The sequence below is a fragment of the Harpegnathos saltator genome, unplaced genomic scaffold (assembly GCF_003227715.2).
Source record: "Harpegnathos saltator strain DR-91 unplaced genomic scaffold, Hsal_v8.6 scaffold9, whole genome shotgun sequence".
Taxonomy (NCBI): domain Eukaryota; kingdom Metazoa; phylum Arthropoda; class Insecta; order Hymenoptera; family Formicidae; genus Harpegnathos; species Harpegnathos saltator.
Genome location: NW_020230717.1, coordinates 614,422 through 635,707, shown reverse-complemented (window position 1 = coordinate 635,707; position 21,286 = coordinate 614,422). Strand labels below are relative to the sequence as shown.

At 45.7% G+C, this 21,286-nt stretch overlaps 3 protein-coding genes across 8 annotated transcripts; 1 reads left to right on the top strand and 2 right to left on the bottom strand.

Annotated features, from left to right (window-relative positions):
• Positions 1–1,825: 1,825 nt before the first annotated feature.
• Positions 1,826–9,280, bottom strand: Hmt4-20 (Histone methyltransferase 4-20). Of its 2 annotated transcripts, none has more exons than XM_011141433.3 (9): positions 8,708–9,280; positions 6,875–7,108; positions 6,584–6,749; positions 6,242–6,412; positions 5,996–6,124; positions 5,701–5,890; positions 5,203–5,617; positions 2,867–4,741; positions 1,826–2,517 (listed from the first exon to the last, which is right to left on the bottom strand). In XM_011141433.3, exons 2-9 carry the CDS (start codon positions 7,087–7,089, stop codon positions 2,133–2,135), a joined length of 3,546 nt encoding a protein of 1,181 aa, XP_011139735.1. In that variant the 5' UTR covers positions 7,090–7,108; positions 8,708–9,280; the 3' UTR covers positions 1,826–2,132. The 2 variants fall into 2 exon arrangements, with proteins under 2 accessions (XP_011139735.1, XP_011139736.1); XM_011141434.2 differs by lacking the exon at positions 8,708–9,280 and adding an exon at positions 7,371–7,779.
• A 511-nt stretch (positions 9,281–9,791) lies between these two features.
• LOC105183368 (mitochondrial ornithine transporter 1) lies at positions 9,792–13,961 on the top strand. Of its 2 annotated transcripts, none has more exons than XM_011141432.3 (6): positions 9,792–10,045; positions 11,050–11,225; positions 12,336–12,572; positions 12,747–12,922; positions 13,017–13,289; positions 13,506–13,961. In XM_011141432.3, exons 2-6 carry the CDS (start codon positions 11,099–11,101, stop codon positions 13,677–13,679), a joined length of 987 nt encoding a protein of 328 aa, XP_011139734.1. In that variant the 5' UTR covers positions 9,792–10,045; positions 11,050–11,098; the 3' UTR covers positions 13,680–13,961. The 2 variants fall into 2 exon arrangements, with proteins under 2 accessions (XP_011139734.1, XP_011139733.1); XM_011141431.3 differs by having other exon boundaries at positions 10,043–10,124.
• A 73-nt stretch (positions 13,962–14,034) lies between these two features.
• LOC105183367 (uncharacterized) lies at positions 14,035–21,227 on the bottom strand. Of its 4 annotated transcripts, XM_025307562.1 has the most exons (9): positions 21,075–21,227; positions 20,496–20,720; positions 16,269–17,082; positions 15,821–15,982; positions 15,550–15,708; positions 15,232–15,460; positions 14,809–14,886; positions 14,430–14,723; positions 14,035–14,311 (listed from the first exon to the last, which is right to left on the bottom strand). In XM_025307562.1, exons 2-9 carry the CDS (start codon positions 20,629–20,631, stop codon positions 14,207–14,209), a joined length of 1,977 nt encoding a protein of 658 aa, XP_025163347.1. In that variant the 5' UTR covers positions 20,632–20,720; positions 21,075–21,227; the 3' UTR covers positions 14,035–14,206. The 4 variants fall into 4 exon arrangements, with proteins under 4 accessions (XP_025163347.1, XP_011139730.1, XP_025163348.1 ...); XM_025307563.1 differs by lacking the exons at positions 20,496–20,720; positions 21,075–21,227 and adding an exon at positions 19,310–19,383 and having other exon boundaries at positions 14,037–14,311; XM_025307564.1 differs by lacking the exons at positions 20,496–20,720; positions 21,075–21,227 and adding an exon at positions 17,119–17,401 and having other exon boundaries at positions 14,037–14,311; positions 16,269–16,988.
• Between the last annotated feature and the right edge of the window lie 59 nt (positions 21,228–21,286).

Here is a 21,286-nt window from a genome sequence, read left to right as displayed (position 1 = left end):
CGAGGAAACCAGTCTCGATTAAATTTGTATTATAGAGAGACTCAGCAGATTTTATCGGCGCATTTTAGTAAAGTCGAAGAAACGGCATTGTTCGCTCGCTCTCTCTCTCTCTCTCTCTCTCTCTCTCTCTCTCTCTCTCTCTCTCTCTCTCTCTCTCTCTCTCTCTCTCTCTCTCTCTCTCTCTCTCTCTCTCTTTTTCTCTCTCTCTCTCTCTCTCTCTCTCTCTCTCTCTCTTTCTCCAACCTGATGGGATCGAGAATGCTTTGCGAATTTTTCTCGATGACGGGCCAGGAACATCTCTAGCAGTTTATCCGATACAGAGCGTTACGCTTCGAGCTCAACATCGAGAAAAAAATCGCTGACGCGAGAATTAACACGCAGCGTACGCTCGTCGGTGAACCAAAACGACATGTAACGGATCGCGATGTCTTACGCGCGAAACGCGTGTTTCGATACGGTCCCGCCTGGGCCCTCGCCCACAATCTGGATATTCGATTAACGGCACATACGACATCAACGAGCCGAGAGTGAAACATTCTCTCCCTTTCTCTCTCTCTCTCCCCCCCCCCCCGTATAATACTTCGCTATTACAATCGTGAACGATGTGTATTCCGTATACAATGGTATGTGCAACGCGCCTGTTTGACGTGTCGATTCGCATCGAGACATTGTAATACACCGACGAAATACATAATACGGTATATAATAAACCTCACATATGTATATATATATATATATATATATACATACATACATACATATATATGTATGTATATATATCTATATGTGTATATATATATATATATATATATATATATATATATATAAGCATTATTTACAAGGTTCTTCAGTGATATTCGACTTCTCGTCCGAGAATAGCGATTATTATAGTGCTAACTAATATTTAGCTAAGAAGATTAATCAGTTAGATAATTATTATACATAGTATAAGTATAGGGATCTTCCTCTTTCGTCCTTCTCTCCGTTCCGGAGAGACCATATAGACGGAAAGCGGCGCGAGCAGATGGATTCACTCATTTTCCTTCCTTTCTTTCCTCGGGGAACGACTCGAGTGAGAGATATTTTAACTCGTGTAAGACGTATAGTTTGCGTGCAACTATCTCACACGTAGCATGAAATCGTTACAACGATTTGTCGTGTACGGTAGCTCGCTAGCAAGCAGCTTAGTCGAAGGGAAAAGAACGCGAAAAAAGAAGGAGAAAGGCGGTTTTACTTTTTTTTTCTTTTGTTTTTCTTCTTTTTTCTTTTGGAGATCATACGGTCCGGATGTATCGCTCGACCCTGCCCCCCGCAACGAACGACCGATTTCTTCGAATAATTTCACCGTAAACGTTGAACTGAACTCGGTCATTTGCACGCAAAGTTCGTCTCTCTCTTTCTTATTGTTTTAGCACTAGCTAGAGCGTCCACGAACGATTAATCTCTATGGAACTGCATGACGCTCGGTTAAGTATTCGCGACATCGTGCGTCGCGTACGAGCCACTCTCCCGCCTCTCGTACGCGATTTTAACTCTAACGGGAAAAACATGTAAGCGCGACCTAGAGAAAAAAAACCCTACCTACGCGTGTTTTCCCGGTTAACGCTTCCCTCATATAGGCCCTCAGAGATTCGTTGTTACAAGAATAAGACGTGTACATCACTAGATTTAAATAACGAGAACTACAAGAGAGAAAGAGAGAAAGTCGAAAAGAGAGGAGACAGAGAGGAAGAGAGAGAGGGGGGGAGGGAGGGAGGGGGGGGAGAGAGAGAGAGAGAGAGAGAGAGAGAGAGAGAGAGAGAGAGAGAGAGAGAGAGAGAGAGAGAGAGAGAGAGAGAGAGAGAGAGAGAGAGAGAGAGAAGGGAAATGCAGCTAGTTCTACCTCTAAACCGAATTTGTTCGCGAAAGGTATTTTTCAAGTGCGACGTGAGAACTCGCTGTCATGCGTCGCAGGACGAGGAGGCCTAGTTTTGCATGTGTATGTGTGTCCTGTGTAATCTTCTTTTAATTATACTTAGAAAGGTAGCTCGTCCGTAAACAAACTGATATTACACGTGCACCCTCACGACTAGGCCAGGGGACACGGGAGATGATGCGGGGGAGCGGGAAAAGGGGGAGAGAAATTATAGCTGTTAAGAGTGCGGCAAGTCGATGGTGTGTGTCTCGTTTCCCAAGATCAGGCGTAACCTCTTCATGGGCGGCGGGTAGTCGCGTTTCTTATGCCCCCTCTCGTGGCTTCTGCTTTTATGCTTTTTCCGGCGTTTACTCCTTTCCACCCCCTCGACGCGCAATACTTCGTACTCCGGCTCATAGCTGTCTTCGCTCAGGCTGGTGCCGGACTCGGCGATATCGTCCAGCACCGGCGACCGCTTCATGCGCAACGTTAGCTTTAGCCGCCCACCGGTTCTCTCTGGCGTGACGGGACAAACCCGGCAGTCGGAACTGCTCGTTCGCCATTGGCACTCGGATGGGGTCGAGGATTTGCGCGCTCTGCTGTTCTCGTCGTAGGCTGCCAGTCTGGAAGAGAAAGAGTCTTTTGTTTCGTCTGGCTACACCAATACGCGTGTAATGAGAGATATCCTTCTATGAACAGATCACTTTAATTTCGACGATGTTTGCAAACTGCATCGCGCACCAAGCTGATGCAGCACGCAGCAAGAAGATACATCTGATTGCTCTTCAACATTCCGTAAACATTTCTCGTTCCGCTTCATCACAGAAAGAGGAGCAACCTGATGTTAACTCCACCACTGACGAAGTGGTCGGAAATGTTCGCAAACGTTGAAGATAAATCCAAGACAAAAGAAGCCAAACGCAGCGTAGTCTCGCTGGGAAACCGCTTCGGATCATCTTATCTCAAATTTACCTGTCCAGGCTCGTTTCGACGTCGCAGTTCGCTCCCGACTGAACACCGTTATTGGTGTCCGTGGCGTGGTGCTCGCTTCGACTCGGATCCGTGGCCGGCGGCCACGGCTCCTCCGGGACGAGCACCGGCGGCTCGGTCTTGCTATAGTCCTCGTTGCACTGCATCTCCTGCAGATGCGACGAGATCGAGGAGGCATGATGACGAGTCTCGTGCTTGCCGCCGCGTCTTATGATGGACAGTATACCGATGTCCTCCAGGTTGCTCTCCTTCTCGCTGAACTCGTAGATGTCGCCCTGGATACCTGAGTCGTCGTCGGCCTCCCCGATCTCAGCGGTCGCCGACCTCTGGCGATCCCTCCTCTGGCTTCTGGTCGATCGGTTCTTGCTCTTGCTCGCCTTGCTGTGACTCTTGACGCTCACACCGTCGCTTGCTGCGTGCTGACCAGCATCGTCCAACAACACGCTGTGCTTGGACTTGGACTTGCCGCTCGAGAGTCTCTTCTGCGATTTGCGAGATCTCGAGGAGCCGTCCGACGCGTCTTTCCGTTTGGACGACGACCTCTTCGAGCTGAACTCGCGAACGTTCTCGTCCAAACTCGTGTGACCGGTCAAGTCGTTGTAGTTCGCAGCTTGCATGCTCCCGAAGTCCGCCGGTGCGCCACTGCCTTCGCTGAAATTCAGCCTGACGTCGACGTCGTCAGCAGAACGTAACGCCGTCGCGTCGGGCTTGACCACGATGTCACATGTCTCCACGCCGCCGCCAACGTACGCGTCGTCGCTTCTCGTCAAGAAGCAGGTTTGCCCTTCTTGGCTGGGCAGCATCGAACTATCACGGCACTTGAAAACGTTCCCGGTCGGCGCTGCTGTCTCTATGTCTATTCCCTCGGGGTTCAGTCCACTAAACTCGACACTGTCCGAGCGAGCCGCCGGATTCGCGTTGTCCACTGCGACGATCGCGCTCCCGCAGTTCTCACTCTCCACTTGTCGGCCCACAGTGTACTTCTGCATCACGATTACCTTGGCGGGGCTCGTCTCGTCGCAGCCTTCATCGTCCGATCGACTCGTCTCGACCACTCGCGCGTCGCTCTCGCGAAAGTCCACCTGGGGGGGCGAAGCTCTCTCGCCGATCGACGGTGAGGTGTCCTCGTCTTGGAATACGCAAGACGATTCCTCGCTCGGTAGCATCTTGCGACTCTCTTGCTCGTCCGACGAGACGAACTGCCTGCTGTGAGACTTGGAACGTTTGCTCACGCAACTCGCTCGCTCGGTCGAGCCGCGTAAATCGTTCTCGCTCTCGTTATCCCGCACGGGCGACGAAGCGCGACTGTCCCTCGATTGGCACGATGTGCCCTCCTCGGGTAACAGTTCTGCAGTGTGTAAGCATTGTACGTGGACTTGAGACGTGGAACTAAGTCGGATTGAATCACAGGCGTTTGTACTATAATGTCCCTTTTTGTAATTGGAAGAATTAACGTTATCTACTGGCTTAAGAGCGTCGACTTCCGCGATGAGGTCCGGTATCGCCCGCTCTTCCTCAACCGAGTCGCCGTTGGACTCGCTGGTGTTCTCCGACACCTCCGTCAGTCGCAACGGACACTCTCGTTGGAAGGACGAACCCTCGCTCGAGGATTCCGTCACGACGGTGCGCCGCGGCTCCTCCACGCAGAAACCGTGCTCCATCTCCGCGTTCAACGAGTGGATCTGCTTCTGTAATCGCGAGTACAGACTCTCCTCGTGCACCGGCACTCTGTCGGAGTCCTCCTTACGATGACCGATGTCTGCCACTTCCGTATCCTTGATTACCGAATTGCTGAGACACGGGGACCGGGATTTTACGGTGAGCTTGCCCTTTTTCGATTCCGTTCTCTTGTGAAGCCTGCAAAATCGACAGTCGTCAGTGCAAAAGTTCAGATAAAAGTGGAGCGTCCGAGAGATTTAAGGCATGTATTAATAATCGTTATATAAAACTTGTCTTACATATGAAATAATCGGATTTTTAAGGTGGAATAAGATATAAGATTTTCTTACTAAATCGACGTTACGAATGTAATATTCATCATATATAATTATAACTAAGACACGTATCAATAACAATTATTTAAAACCTATCTTCATGTAAGAGGCATAGATATAAATTTTAAGTACGAAGAATTTGATTGGTTGGATATAGAGATATTTTTTTTATAATTCGTGTGTCCCATTTTACACGAGACAAATTTTAAATTGTTAACATACGTGCAAACTTAAAAAAGAACTCAGATTTAATTCTATACTCAAATCTGAGTATCCTACGTGAGACAAGTTTCAATCGCGATTATGAAGACGGGTCTACCTTACCTAGGCGCTCTAAGCGGCTGAGTAGTTTTAATGGCGCTCCCGTCAGCGGTGCTGCCATCAAACTTGCCCATCTGCTTATTCCGGAGGTTCCTTGTAACGGAAGTGCTGGTCAAAGCGGAGGGGTGAGGTCTGGTCTGTAGCACATTCTCGCCGTTGTTGATGGCTGGCTGCTGCTGCTGATTGATGTCCGAGAAGCGACAGCCTTGCGCGATCAGCAACTCGGCGTCGTACTTGGTGAGTCCTTTGCGCCGCAGCTCCTTCATACTGAGAGACTGCGGTGCGACCGCCACGTTCCCGACCAAAACTGCGTTCCGCTCGGTGAGAGCGGTATCGGCCTGCTGCTTGTTTCTGTTCAACGGTTGCTGCCGATGTTTCGTCCGGTTGATTCGGTTATCAGTTTCCCTCAAGCGGTAACCTACGGGCAAACTCGAATTAGCGACGAAGCTCGCGATGATGTTTCGTCTCTCCGGGATTTTCCGGTGAATGTCGCGTTCGTACCTGACGACAGTTCCTCGCCCGGCTTCTGACTCGCGAACGCGCCGGTACCTCGCCTCTCACATGTCTCGCATTCGCAGTAGCAGTTATTGTCGCCAAAGAAATCCTCTCCATAGAAGCAAGTGATCTCCTCGCCCACCTCAATATCGCGCAACACTTTGACGCAAGCCGTGTCCCTTCCCGTCGGCACGAACTACAAGCAGCACCGTGAATGAAATCAATATCTTGGTGTTTGTATGCGCGATAACGTAGCAGTGAGTTTCAAATTGCGTTCATATCTCATATAGATATCACCAACCTTGCAGTTTGCTCTGCAGTCGTGGTTTATGTAGGCAGCAGGTCCCAGCCATAATTGGGCGCAGTTTTTCCGGCAGCTGAACATTACGGAAAAGTCGTTCTTGCCAGGGTGTAGCAATGCGGCTTCCTCCTAACAGTATACGCGATATTGAATGAAAATACGGACATAGAGGAAAGGAAATCCGAATTCAATTTTTCAATGAAATTGAACGGACTTCTTGATGCGTGTTGCGTGACATCTTCAAACCTTTTCACTAAGCTCTGCTATGCAACCGACGAGGCAAGAAATCTTCTCGTTTTTCAGCCACTTGCGAGTGGCACATATTTTGGCACCCTTTTGTGCCTCTAAACTGTATCTGTAGCATGGCTCTATTGCGAATCCAGATTCCTTGTCAAAAACTCGCAAGTATCTCTTAACCTGCAAAAGCGAGCATTACTATTATACCATGGTAAATTTTATTATTATCAAAAAAAATATATATAAAGCCCTCGCACAATCAAACTTGAAGTTTAGCTCAAGTGTGAAACAAAGAGCAGTGAGTGATGAATTATACATAAAATAATCAATGTATTTCTGCTTGACACTTACATGGTTTTCCAGATTGATTTGCTGCTGTTTGGATTTTGTATGAGGAAGCCGTGCACCCCAGTCCCCACCCATCAATTTCTTGTAAGCCTTTTCATAATTTTGATTCTGGATGAATTCACAGATAATTTTCCGGAGTTCATCCTTGTTTGCCTTCAATGGTCTATATCTATTATGCAAATCAATGATTCAATAGATCAGTCTCATGTATACGAGCATACATGATATAAGTGCGAGTAAAAAGACATGAGTATATATATATGCACGATATATAGATGAATGACTTCACAGTACCTAATATTCATTTTATGTGTGACGAATCCTAAGTAGGGATCTAACACAAGAGACGTGGCCAGGTCATCATTATCGCAAAGCTCTTTAGGTGTCATTCCACCTCCTCCACCACCGGTATTCGTTTGCATCTTTGCACCCACTGTGCAACCTAACCTTCGCTCCTGCTTTCTTCCTATAGTTGCTGAAGCCTGAATCGAATAGCAATCCACCACCATTCTGCGACACTGACTTTCACTGAAAATGCAAGAAAAGAACACATAGCATCTCCATGAGAAAAGATTTGCTTTAGCACAATCGGCACAATGGGTTCTATTAAACAAATTCAGGTTAACATATTCTTGTCAAAGGTTATCGTGGTTCTGTTCACATTTGTAGAACGACATATTCTATTGAATCGTCAGATTTGTCATTATCAACATTAAACCACGACACCGCATTCCGCAGAAATAAACCAAAGGGACGAAACGGCAATAAAAGAGGTGTATCATCCTCGAACCTGAACCAAGCCCATCAGACACCCTTGTTTCGTGCAACGAGAGCAGCAAGCACGCGATGCAAACCGCACGGGACACATAGTACCGTCCAATTCTCAATCGACAAGTCCATCCATCGAAAGGAATACGGTGACGTTTCCCGACGAAATATCGTCCCGAGTGTCGCCGCACATTGCTTATCTACACCATCGATGTCATCGCCGACGTAGCTCTCAGCTGTTCATCAAAATGTCAAATACCGCGGCGAGAGCACTTTTCCCGTGGAAGCTCTCGCCGAGACTCCAAACACACGTGTCATCCCGTGTCGCGACTCGGAGGAACAATCCGTGCAACACACTTTCGTCTCGGTCCTCGACAAGATCGCGTCCACTCTCTCTCTCTCTCTCTCTCTCTCTCTCTCTCTCTCTCTCTCTCTCACTCACTCACTCACTCACTCACTCTCTCACACACACACTCTCTCTCTCTCTCTCTCTCTCTCTCTCTCTCTCTCTCTCTCTCTCTCTCTCTCTCTCTCTCTCTCTCTTTTTCTCTCTCTCTCTCTCTCTCCCTCCCTCGCCACAAACGACCCGTACACTGCGTACTCCGACGACACCGAAGAAACACGATGTGAACCGCACCGATGGACGAGCTGCTCGACAATGAACCCCCAGAACGAGTTCCCGTCGCAACGATGCCACAGCTCGTTGTCACAAAAAAAAAGGGGAGACGGTCGCGCAGCCTGCCTCGTCTTATTGACCGAGCTCGTGAGCCTCCGCACGCTTCCTCGAAGCTCGGCTGGCTGACGAGCAGAGCGTCGCCTCAGGCTCGTCGACAGCCGTTGCTTGGAAGTCAGCGCCACGGACAGGACGAGCGTCGTCGGGTGTCGTCGTATCGACCGGATCGCCACGGCGGTGGCGGCGACGGCGGCGACCTATGGGCGACACGCCAAGCAGGCCCGTCGACATAACGGTCCACTGTCGCTGGGAGGACAACGGCGTCGCCGACGCGATCCTCGCGGGGCCACGACGAGCGTCGTCACCGTTGGCCTAGCGTACGCGTCGCGGGCAGGTTTAATGGCGGGGGACGAAGAAGAGGCACAGGCTTCACGACGGTGCTGAATCGCGCAAGGGGCAGCCTCGCGCGCGCGCGTGTATGTGTGCCTGTGTGTGTATGTATGATGTGTGTGTGTGTGTGTGTGTAGTAGTAGTAGCGCACGTATGTGTGCGTGCACGATGCGTGTGTGTATGGTCGTGGTCGTCGTGCTCGTCATCGTCGTCGTCGTTGTCGACGTCGTCGACGTCGCGAGAGCAGACGCCGCGACGCCGACGCGTCGTCGCGCGACGCCAGCACGTGTACTTACCGCGAGGATGCTCTCCGGAGAATAAACCACTCGCATCTTGCACGGTCGGGCAGCCTATGAGCTAGGACACTAGCGACGAGCCTATTGTGTCGCGATATAGGGACGCGCAGCAGCAGCAGCAGCAGTTATCATGGCAGTTTCGCAGCGGAGCCAAAGGTACAAAAGGGCAGGAACGCACAGCACAGCGACACGTTGCGCTGTGCAACGTAGCGCGCACTTTTCCTCAGACGTGGGTAGTTGTTATTGTTGTCTCGCTTTCGGCTCTCTCGCGGGCTTGCCTGCACTCTCGATCGGTCGAGAACGAACGACGACGGCGACGAAGCCGTCAGTCCGCTAAGACGCGTTCTCGGACTCGCTCTCTCACGTACGTGCGTGCGTGCGAGCGAGTGAGCGAGCGAGAATTCCAGGAGTTGGAGAGAAGGAAAAAGGTAAAGAAAGAAAGAGAGAGAAACGACCACACGACGGCGAAGCGCCGACGACGGCTATCAGTCGCGGCCGCGGGGCGAAGTCATATTTTGGGATGTCGCACAATGTCGCGCACGTCGTCGTGTCCGTCGGGCATATGTGTCGCCGTTCCAGCGGAGGCGCACACGACCGCGGGCATCGCGTCCTAGGGAATTTGTCGTCGCGAAGCCCCACGCCGATCACGACGATTGCCGAAGATCGCCGATGACTCGGACGCGTTCCCATGGCGACCCAAGCGCACCTTCCTCTGTACTTTCGGCAACTGCGGTACCTTCTGGTTTTTAAGGTACACGAGAGTGTGCGATCTTCGGATACATTTTGCATATATTTTAATGCAGCATAATTACGGCGCGTGACATTAAATAAAAATTAAGCAACCCTTGCAACATTTAAGATGAGTTTGAGACGATCTGAAATACAAGATCAGACTTGTGCAACAAAGATGCGATGCCTCTGATAATTAAATTTAGTAACATCGAAGTAAAAGGAACTATCGATGTGTAGGGAACAATCGAATCCGAAAAACTTTTTTTAGGCAAGTAATCGACTTTTCGAAAAAAAAAATCAGACATCGATTTATCGGTGGATGAATGTCCATCTGCTGTCTCAAAATGTCCGCTAAAGTATCAAATATTCGACGTTGTGGTGTTGGCTTTTAATTAGTGCAATTTTATTAATGTTATCGTTAACGTTATTTCTGTAAATAGACATTAGCGAATATGTCTCTTGAACATTTGCTCAGAGCATGTTGCAAAGCATGCTATTATCGTTTTAAGATTTTGGCATTCTGTTACGGTATTAAAATAGAAGCCATAGATGTAATCGTTTGCGTTTTGTATTATTGGACATATAAATGTTGACGTTACATCTTAGGTAAAGTGATATAATTTTATGCTACATAAGTCTATTTAAGGGAAGGTTGATACATCGGATGATCTTGAGAAAGAAATGAGTGAAGTATTATATAACCTATAAGATACTTTTATCCTCCTATATAATGTCCTTACAATTTACATTACAATATATATGCAGATTTTTTATTTACTGACTTCTCATATACGAACAAAGTAATCAAAGAATAATAATCGAGAATTACTTTAAAAGAAAGAAAGATGATGAAAGAATGATGCATGTATGGATGTAAATCTTGGATGGAAGTACTATCACACAAGTTTCCCAAAAACTTAGAAAAATATCCATCTCCAATATCAAGAGTTTAAATCTAAAGCACTTTACCAACAATGAGAGTTACCGTGACAATGAGTTGCAAAAGTATAAAATATCGCAAATATTTTCATGAACAAGACTGTAGCACTTGATGCAAGAAAATCTAGAACAACATGAGCAAATCCTATAACCAAAATATGCAGATGAAATGAACTTGCAAATGAAATTGCATCTTGAGCTAGTACAATGGCATAGTAAGCCGTTATCTCAACAGGAAGATTTGCTCATGGTATATATAATATGAGATATAAAATGAGATACATATAATTATAATTTAATATCTTGTTTTCATACACAGGATGTGAGGAAGAGTATAAAGTTTCATAATCACTTTTAAACTCAATCTACTAGTTGCAATAAAATAAAAGATAATAGGTTTCGTTTTATTGATTGATAAGTAACATCATGTTAATTATCTCAGTTTTCCTTTGTACATCACAGGCCCTGTTGATGCATTCTCGTGTCAACGTGCAAGAGAAATGGCTGGCCGATAGTGGCTTTCCCCTTCCAACGTGTATATATATATATATGTGTGTGTGTGTGTGTGTGTGTGTTGTGTGTGTGTGTGTGTATATATATTGTCTTGCGAAACACGCGACCGCCAGTAGCACGCGACGTGTAGTGATTCTTGGATTCGCTTTGATGCTTAGACGCATATGACTGTGAAATCTTTCCTGAAATCCGGAAAAACGTTAAACAATGACGACGGGGAGAGACACAGCTTCGATCGGGGCGGACAAGCAGCACCACGTGTCGCTGAAACAAGGGAACTGCCGTGCGGGCAACTTCAAGAGCGGCTTGATTGATTTCGTGGCCGGCTCGCTCGGTATGTGCTCCTGACATAAAATCTTGTCATTTACTTGCCAAGCCGTGTCGAGAATGTCTGGAGAAGCACTACGATAAATGTCAGTTACCTGAGCGACGATGCACATTACAGCAAGCCGGCTGATTACACCCGCAATTATTATTGCAAATAACGATCGTTATTTGTAGCTGAGCTGTAGCGTTTACATTCATAACGCAATATCGCGCAAACGGGGCATCATAATTAGAAGAACAATATCGTGACGATCTTCCAAATCGACATTCCAGAGCGATATCAGGGAAAGATTTATTTATGGAATTACAAGTATAAAAATAAAAAAGGTTTTAGAGCGCGCGGAAGGGAGTAAAATTTGTTCGGGATGAAAAATAGAGAAACGGATTAATCGAGAGTGTGTTAAGCTCGGCAGGAATAGAAAATAGCTTATATAATACCTATATGATTAAAATGATGGAATAATTTATTATTCCGGCAATTTGTAATCTACCGAACGTAAAAACTGTCACCAATTGTCATATTGTCCCGAGACTTGTTGATTCTCGAGGTCGTAATCATCCGCGTTAGATTCATTTGCGGGGATAGCGGTCCCGAAACGTTATCTTTTGTCTGAGTGACGAACTGAGATAAGTCAAACTGAATGTCTCGCGTGCGAGAGATCACGCTCCCCCGCACTCCCGCAGTTGAGAAATGTGGGACGAACACGCTTGGGCGTCGTTCAAAAAGATCATGTAGCTTACGATAATTGCTCCTCGCAACGACGATTAAAAAGTAAATAACAATTCTTTCACCTCCCGCCTGTTTCTCCTCAAGGAGACAAATAACTCTTATCTGAGATCTTTTGACTTTGCCACAGAAAGCCGAAGAAATAGGGAATATCTTTCGTTCGGAGTGCTTCTCTAAGGTGTTATCTGAGTCATTCCAGACACGCTCTTACAGATAATTACACAATATCGCGTATCTCCTAGAAAAATTTATCAATGTCTATCCGTTTATAACGGCGATAAGAATTATCTTCTCTTAAAAGAAACTGCAAAAAGGAAGGAAGAAGGACACTCGGATCGTCGTGTCCAAGAGAATGAGGAACCTCCTGAATGAGATTTTTCTTCAACACAGGCGGCGTAGCCCTCGTCTACGTGGGCCAACCGTTGGACACGGTCAAGGTGAAGATGCAGACGTTCCCGTCGATGTACAAGGGCATGGTGGATTGTCTCGTGCGCACGGTGAAGACAGACGGCGTCGCGAGGGGTTTGTACGCCGGCACAATTCCGGCTGTGGTCGCCAACGTCGCCGAGAACTCCGTGTTGTTCGCCGCATACGGCGTGTGCCAAAATACGATCGCTCATTTCACGGGTATATACTTCCCTCCGAATCGAGAACTATAACGGTACAACTTACTCGAGATTTTAATGGAACCTTAAGCAAGCTACAACGTAACTATGGCGTCAAATATGACGTCACTTGAGTCGCTCGCAGCTTGCGCAATATATGCATCTATCATGCGTCACTTGTCCCTCATCGATACAGATGTGCAGAGCGTGAAGGAGCTGAGCTCCATCAGCAACGCCTGGGCCGGCTTTTTCGCCGCGTTCTTCTCCTCGTTGACGTTGTGCCCGACCGAGCTGATAAAGTGCAAGCTGCAGGCGATGAGGGAGGTGGAAGAGACACAGGCGGCCGGCAACAACGTCGCGGGCAAAGCTAGGGTGAATAGCACGGTGCCGACGTGATGCGTCCGGCAATTTCTAACGCAAAAAATTGTTAACTTTTTAAAGTGACGAGACGTCGTTGTTCCCTCAGAAGCGCGTAGGACCGTGGAAATTGACGACACAGATACTTAGGGAGCAAGGTGTAAGAGGCCTGTTTACAGGTCTCTCGTCGACGATAGCCCGCGAGATGCCCGGCTACTTCTTCTTCTTCGGCGGCTATGAAGCCACGCGGCAGTTACTGGCCGCGCCTGGTCAGAGCAGAGATGACATCGGCTGGCAGAAAACGATGGTGGCCGGCGCGGTCGGGGGCACGGTGCTCTGGCTGGTGATATTCCCTGCTGACGTGGTGAAAAGCAGAATACAGGTAGGTTCGTCCTTGTGGTAAATCCAAGTAGTTTAGAACATTCTGTATATTCTGAAAGGGAGGACTTCTTTTTCTTCGCTGTAAATATACAAATGAAACGTACAGAGAATTTGATCCAATCCCCTTAACTATAAAATAAAAAAATAGGACATCACATTTGTTGGAAAGTATAGCGCGTGAAAACTTGTGGCTTCTAACGAGGTATCTTTTCTCCAGGTGAAAAATCTCACGACACCGGCGTTGATAGTTTTCAAAGACATCGCGAGGCGAGAGGGTATCGGTGCGCTGTACAACGGATTGATGCCAACTCTGATACGAACGATACCGGCGACCGCCACGTTGTTTGTCACAGTAGAGTACACGAAGAAATTAATGTACAATTATTTCTGAGTTCGATCGCTCGATGCTGGACTTTTATGGCATTGAGTGAACTTGATGTTCCATGTGTAACCAAATATTTTCACCAAACATTCGGATAAAACATGTGCCATAAAAATATAATGCTTGCGTACGAGAGAACAATGTCGAACATATGTACGACAGAAATTTCTGTCGCAAGGTATTTTTGTGGAAAACAAAAATATTTTTAAATTCAATGTAGATAGGAAAAAGTAATATGTTAGCATATATTTTGAATACAAATATTTACACACAAAAGATATTAATATTGTCCAAGTAATATTAATATTAGTAATATTAATAATATTAATAATATTAATAAAGAAATATTAATATTTGTTTTTTTGCAAATATATCTTAAAGGGCATATAAAGTATGCAATAAAAAAATCTTGATTGTATGTACACGCTGAAGGAAGATTGTACTTAAAAATCGACCTATATTTCTTTGTTGCTTTTATAAACAGATCCGATTTATATGACAGAACGAATGACATGATAATCTATGTACATTTTATATTACATCGTGATTGAGTTTACTGCCTTATTTTGAAATAGAAGCTGTCTCATATAATCATGCCTTTGCTCCTGTGTTTCACACTTCTTCCATTCAATGTACGATACCTGTGAAGCATACGTATTTTCGCTATATTATCTTCTATATTTGCTACCATATTCGCTATCCTAGTCAGTGCAATTAACCGCACTAATCTAATAAGTTTTCACTTTTGAAAAAGCTTACCACGACCGGTATATATCCGATTTTAACCAGCTGCCTCATCTTTGCGGCTAAGAGGCCGACGGGTAAATTTGTATCCTTGATTAGAACACCATGATGCCCCATAATGAGCGCAATCCATCTAATATTTTCTTGATTTTTGTCCACCCATTTAATTTCTCCAGTTTCGAATTTGGCCAGATAGTCCTTGACGGGTACGAGTTGATTCTGCTCATCCAAGCATATGATGATGTTCGATATCATAAAGTGCGGTAACGGCTGAAAGAGCATTATGTCCGACGTGTTGTTGAACATATCCTGTTTAAAAGCATCGTATGAATATCTTGACAAAGAAAAATCATCCCGGAGCAGCGTTGAGACTGTCACGCAATAATATTTGTACCTGACACGTTTGCAATACGTGCATAAGGAGCATATTCCCCTTACTCGATTCCGGAGATTGTAAATTCAGAAAGTATTTCTGAAAGATAATAAAAGATAATAATTGTCGTTTCATTTTCGATCTGTAAATAATATAATAATAATAATAATAATAATAATAATAATACAATACTTCGTATCGTTAACGATATTATTGGCATCTCATGTTTAAAAAAGCACCTGGAATATTGATAGTAGCAAATCGATGAAGGAAAAGTAAATTTTGGGTTAGTCTCAATGCAGGTGTGAAGTCATACATATCATATAAATTATATCACAAATGATGTTTTTCAACGATTCAAAATACCGAAAACCATCACTGATACGAAGCACAAGAGATCTGTATCGACTACTAATCGTTGTGAAAGGACGGAACTCTACATACTTTTAACAAGTAATTGTGCAATGAAGGTTGAAGAAACGGTCCATTGTAATCAGGCACCTCCACTCGAAGACTGTTATTCAACACGAAGAATTCCCGTGAAACGTGATAGTACTTTCTAGAGACCAATTTGTGTATGTACGAAGGCATCATGATGCGTTCGATCAAATCTTTGGGATATATATTCACGAGGGACAGATACCCTAAAATGCGCGAAAACATGTGTGGATATCTAAAAAAAAAAAGACAAACGTTTCATTCTCTCATCAAGACGCATTGGTTCAGTTTGAAAATTCGACTCGATTGTTGAATCATGCTTACTGATCTATCTCATACGCTCTTCTCGTGTACCACGAGTCTCGCAGTTCCTCAATCACGTTGTGATAGATCTTGTTGCTCGAGTCAATGTTAAAACTGGTGCAAAAAAATATAAGTCTCTCCAAGTCCTTTATTCTCGCGGACGTCAACTCGTTGTTTACCCTGAAATCACATTAGTCACAGTCACATTAGTATCAGCTCAACATCTTCGATTTATGACTTAGTTACAGGACGTTACCTTTAAAGTTAGTTACCTTTAAAGTTAAAGACGTACCTTTTGATTATTTTATTGAACAACTCTTCGTGATACAGCGCCACCCTCGTGCTGGCGTGCGCGATATGATTCAGAGTCATCAGCGTCAAACGAAACTCGATCGACATGGTAACATCTATCAATTTTTTTAGCAAGTTAATTTCTGTGAGTTGCATACTATATCTAGAAAGAGAATATTAGACACACTGTATAATGTAAGTCAATTTCATCAATTTCAAAGGGAATCATTTCTTTATAATCAGAACTTGCACTGACAATCATTTTATGTTATTGGTACTAATAATGGTACTAATATTATTGGTATTAATAATTAATAACATAACATAACAAACATTTTATTATGGCCTGATGAAGAAATCTTACCAATTGAAAGTTTATATTAGAAAATAAGAATACTTCCTTTCAAATTCATCATTTATTACACTGTATGTGACAAATCTCATCTTACCGTATCAACTTTGCGATTGCTCCAATACTAATATTGTCTATATCATTTATATTAGTTATAGTTTTTTTCATGATGCTCCTCAACAGATCAGTACTTCTAATCTGCGAGCCAGTCTTGAAGAAACCCAATGCTGCTATACCTATCTCATTGATAGACAAATCATCAAAGCATTGTTGCAAGCGATACTCTAGTTCATACGTATTGACAGGTGGTTTTCTGCACACATTCAGGAAGAACAGAACCTGAACCAGATGATGAGGCTCTAGCCTACCAGGCTTATTACCTATCTTCCTCATGGAATGCCAGATATATTCGGAATCACGCGTGTATGTCATCTCATGAAGCATGTCGCAAAGCATGAGCATCCTGTCAATGGGCAAATTCATGAAGCGTTTTACACACTCGAGATTCAGTTGACGGCAAAACTGCTTGTAGAATATGTGCTGTGCGAAATGTTCACGGAACGGTACCAGGTGCCGCATTAACGTCATCAGATTTTCATCGCTCAGCTTCTGATGACGTTCACGTGACGTGGTGAAGACATTCTCATACAGAAGCGAGTCGATCCTTTCATCGCTGTAACGGATGTTGTAGCTAAGCATTTTAACAGCAGACAACAGTTCATAGTCGGTCTTTGAAGTCCAGTCTTGTTTCAACAGCTCCGTGGCTTTCTCGTTGGTGACATGAGCGTGAGCCGTGTTTTGTCGCATTATGCTCTTCCTGTACTTGTACGAGTTCAAGAATAAATTGCGAGCGTACTCGTTCTCCTTCATTGCCTCCGACACGTTGACCGTGTCATTCTGATCGTTCGAACCTTCGAACAAGGAAGATACATGCGTGCTGAACTTACATTTCGACAACGCGACCAACCGCCGCGGATGTTCGCGTTTCTCCGGTAACCTCAACAACGTTGAATACGCGCACCGTAGCCGGCACAACCTCCGTACAAAAAGGCTCATCGTGACAAACTATGACATGAGCGAACCGCTCGGAGATGACTCAAGACAATGTTTCCTCCGCGGAAATTTGGTCTATTAGGTTAACGAAGATATTCGGATACGAGATGCACGACGTTCTGCTCGGAAATTGTTTGAGGTTAGTAGTACCTCGTTCAATCTCGGCTCCAGGCCGATCTAATAAAACGAAAGGAAGTTAGGTTAGGTTCGTTCTCTATTACTGCACTAACTTGTACTGATTCTCTTCCTCTTTCTTTCACCAAGTTTCAACTATCTGTTTCTTTTTAAGTTCCGCGAGTGTACATTAGTTCAGCGGTAAGAAACAGACTTACGGGGGTCTGTTTTCTTTTTCTTTTCTTCAAAGAACTTTTAAACTAGTGCGATAAGTTAGAGCGAGAGAAATTTTATCTGTGTTTCACTCTAATTTATCGCACTAGTGCAGAAGTTCTTCGAGAAAGAACAGACCTCATATATCCCGCGATTATGACCGAACGATGAATCGAGTTTCGATTTATATCGCCTGCAATAGAATCAATCGATTTTCTGTTCAATATCTTCTTATCTGGGTTCCTTCGCAACAACCAGTTAAACAGGAGTTCTTATTTATCAGCGGTATAATTCATTATCGGACTAGAAAAACTTTCCTTTTAAATGCAATTTTATCGCTTCTCTCGCTCGCGCAGTGCCGTCACAATCCATTAATCTTTCGGACGTGTGCTACATAAAAAAAGTTCGAATTAACATGACGATAAACGAGCGAAACGAGCATTTTGGTCGAAGGAAACGGAACTTTTAGTTTTTACACGCGGATTCGGTCCATAAGAACCTGAAGTACTATTTCTCACAGCCAAGACACGTATTTTTAATTCACTATTAATTCGACCAATCCCTTTCGGCCATGTCAACCTGAAAATTTTCCATTTGTTACAGCGTAGTGTTTAATTCAATTCGATATCTACATGCAAGCACGCGGACAATAATTAATGTAGAAACTTGGACGAGAAAGCAGATTTGCATTGACTGAATTCGCACTTTCCCGGATCTCAGTTCGACGAATCGAAATACGAGTAGAATCGAAGTAAGCAAAAACGACGGAAACGTATTGCTGAGACCCAAAATGGATTTTAGGCCAGGCGACGCGGCCTTTTCGGCGAATGCCTCTTGGTCTCTCGATCTATTAGCACATTTCTCGCGGTGTAACAATTTCTGTCGAAAAAAGCAACTCACACGGAAACCCTGACACGTATTCGCATATGGAGAGATATTGAAGCACGCTCTGTATTTAGCCAGCTAGTATCGAATGTAGCACCAAGTATAGTTGCGCGACGGAGGAAGTCTAAGAAGGTCGCGTGTGAGAAGCTGTGCTCGAATTATGTTCGCACTTGAAATCTTAAATTATACATACATGTGTATCTCCGCAATCTTTCTACGCGACCAATTAACAGCGTCGCTGCGAATCGCTAAAATTCGCAAAAGAGGTAAAAGCGTGAATATTCTAAAGAAAAAGAAGAGACCACATGGTGCGTCGACGCAGAAATGCCCACGATAAACTCTGCTACACCTCCATAATTGCCGAATGACATAATTAGCATAATTACTGTACTGATGACCAGTTACGTTTGTCTATCGCGTTTGCCGTGTGTATGCATTAGCATCGCCAATTAGAAGGTACGAGGAACTTGGGAGCGAACGGCGAAGTTCGCAGCTTGACGGAAAGTGCGCGAAGCCTCCTATATTTGGCGTCGTTTATGCACGCTGCGCTCGATACGTGGGTGTGAACGGACCCTCGTTAGTCGTTAAGCCAAACGGATCGCTCCAATTGCATCGCGTTGCGCGTCTACTGATGAGACTGATTATCGTCCGGTAAATAATCGTGCTGCAACGGCGCGGGTAAAATCAGACGCGGAAAAATCTCGTCCGAGCCTTATCACGAAGGATACCGACGTCCGGAGGATATCACCTTGGTGTATGACATCCTGCCACAGGAAGAGGAGAAACCCTATCCTTATCCTAGATTGAAACCGACAGATGTCTCGTTTCCCAGTAATCCGCGTTATCGCCGAGTCGTGATAAAACAGAAATTACCTCAAGTTCCTTTTTCGCGCAAGTGTCTTGCAAAAATATCGACTCCCGGAACATCATCGCGCCGATCTTCTCGACTGTAACAACAAGAGGAACAATGACGACAAACGAGCCCGAACGATGACGATAGATACATAAACCATGTGTTTATGATACATTTGTAATCAAGGCATCGGCTAAAAATCTTCCGTTTTTCGCTTCGAAGAGAGCGAAATTTGCCTGGATAAAAAGTCTACGAAGACGCTAATGTGAGACTGTATTCAGCTATTAGTAACGATTGATCCTGAAGGTACAGGAAAATTCGAACGTATTAGAAAATAATTAAATCGAAATTAAAGCGAACGAGCGTACCATTAGACGCGTAAGAATATTTTCGAGACACGTAAGTGCCTTATCTCGTCGTAGAAGAACGTTAAATAAAAATGTTATCCGTCCGTGTCATTCCTGTTAATTGAGCCTGCAGTTTCGAATCTAAAAAACTGATTTATGCTCGCATACACCGAGGCCTCGCGCGCGATTTACATTCTCCGAATAACTGGGAACAACTCGAAGGAAGGAGGATAGAAATGTTCGCGTTCACGCGACGCGCTACACACGTTCAACACGTTCGTGAAACGTGCGCGCGTACGGTGACCTTGATTTCTGAAGCCGTGAAAACACCTCGCCGTCGCCTCGGGTCAATTAAACCAAGCCACCGAGTCACTGACTTTGTTCGCGCGGCCAATTTCTCCCGCGTGCGGCGCGTGAGACGCGCGTGAAACCAAGTCGTTTCCACATTCGGTCGTTTGTTTAGCGCTATGTAAAACAAGAAAGTGTCTATTACTCGTGCAAGGCGCAAACCATCGTCGCGGCTTCACCGCGACATTCACTTTACAACAGACGAGCGAGTTCCCGTTAGCAAAGTCGACTCGGCTACAGAAGTGCCATTACTACACGCGTAGATATCCTGCCGTTTCCCGGGCGAAGTCGAGTCGGCTTCGGCGTAATTTCCCAAGGAGAAATTATCCCGAGATTTCGAAACGGTGAATGCGAAACTCGGCGAGGATTCCGCGTAAGGATGATGACTAATTCAGCGGAGCTGTCCGTCGCGCAAGGAAACGCGCAAGGATGCCCCTTTCACAAATGTAGACGACCCATTGGGTTAGGTCGAGTCATTTATAGATGCTGTGGATCGAGGTGGGGCGGCTACCTTGTCGCAGCGTGTCTGTTCGACGCGTATAACAGCGCCATGGACGTTGTTCCGTGAGCCTCTGCATGGGGTTCGTCGCGGTGCACCTCCATCCTCCCTCGCTTTGGGCGTGGTGCCCGCTGCAGACGTCTCTCATCGATTTCTCCACGGCCACCAAACACCATGAAGTTGAGGCAAGACGCCGGTGCGAACGTCGCTGTTGTCCGCTGCACAAGCGCCGGCTCGCTGAAAATCCCTGATTATGCAGTTACGCGTTGCTGAACGCACCGGCAGCCGCGTAATTATAAACGACCGCGATTACCGCGTCAGGGCGATCGAAAGGGCGCCGATTAAGCGCGACAAGACCGCGCCGAGGCGCCCCGTGCCCACGTCCGCGACTGCGAAGCAGCGCCGGTGGCTTACAATGACGCGCGCGCCCGAGGCTCGCGCTAATGAATGAGAGCGTGAGCGTTTAATTGCGAGTTCCTTATTTACCGGCGAATGTGTAATCGCGATTACTTTTTCGATCGCAAACGGCTACCGCGCGCGCATTACTCGCTCTGACATTGGAACACTCGCACGCGGCGGCGGCTGCCTTACGTCATCATTTTGCGTTCTTGTTGGGATGCCTGTGTGTATATAACGGGGAGACAGGTGTCACGGTGGAAGCAGGTTTTCTTCTGGGTCGATCCCCCCGTGGTGGCCTCCTTCGGACATCGGCTATCTAAACCGTTCCAATCCACTTTTTCGTGTATCCCAGGGAGAAGGAGAGAGAGAGAGAGAGAGAGAGAGGGGGGAGGGGAGAGAGAGAG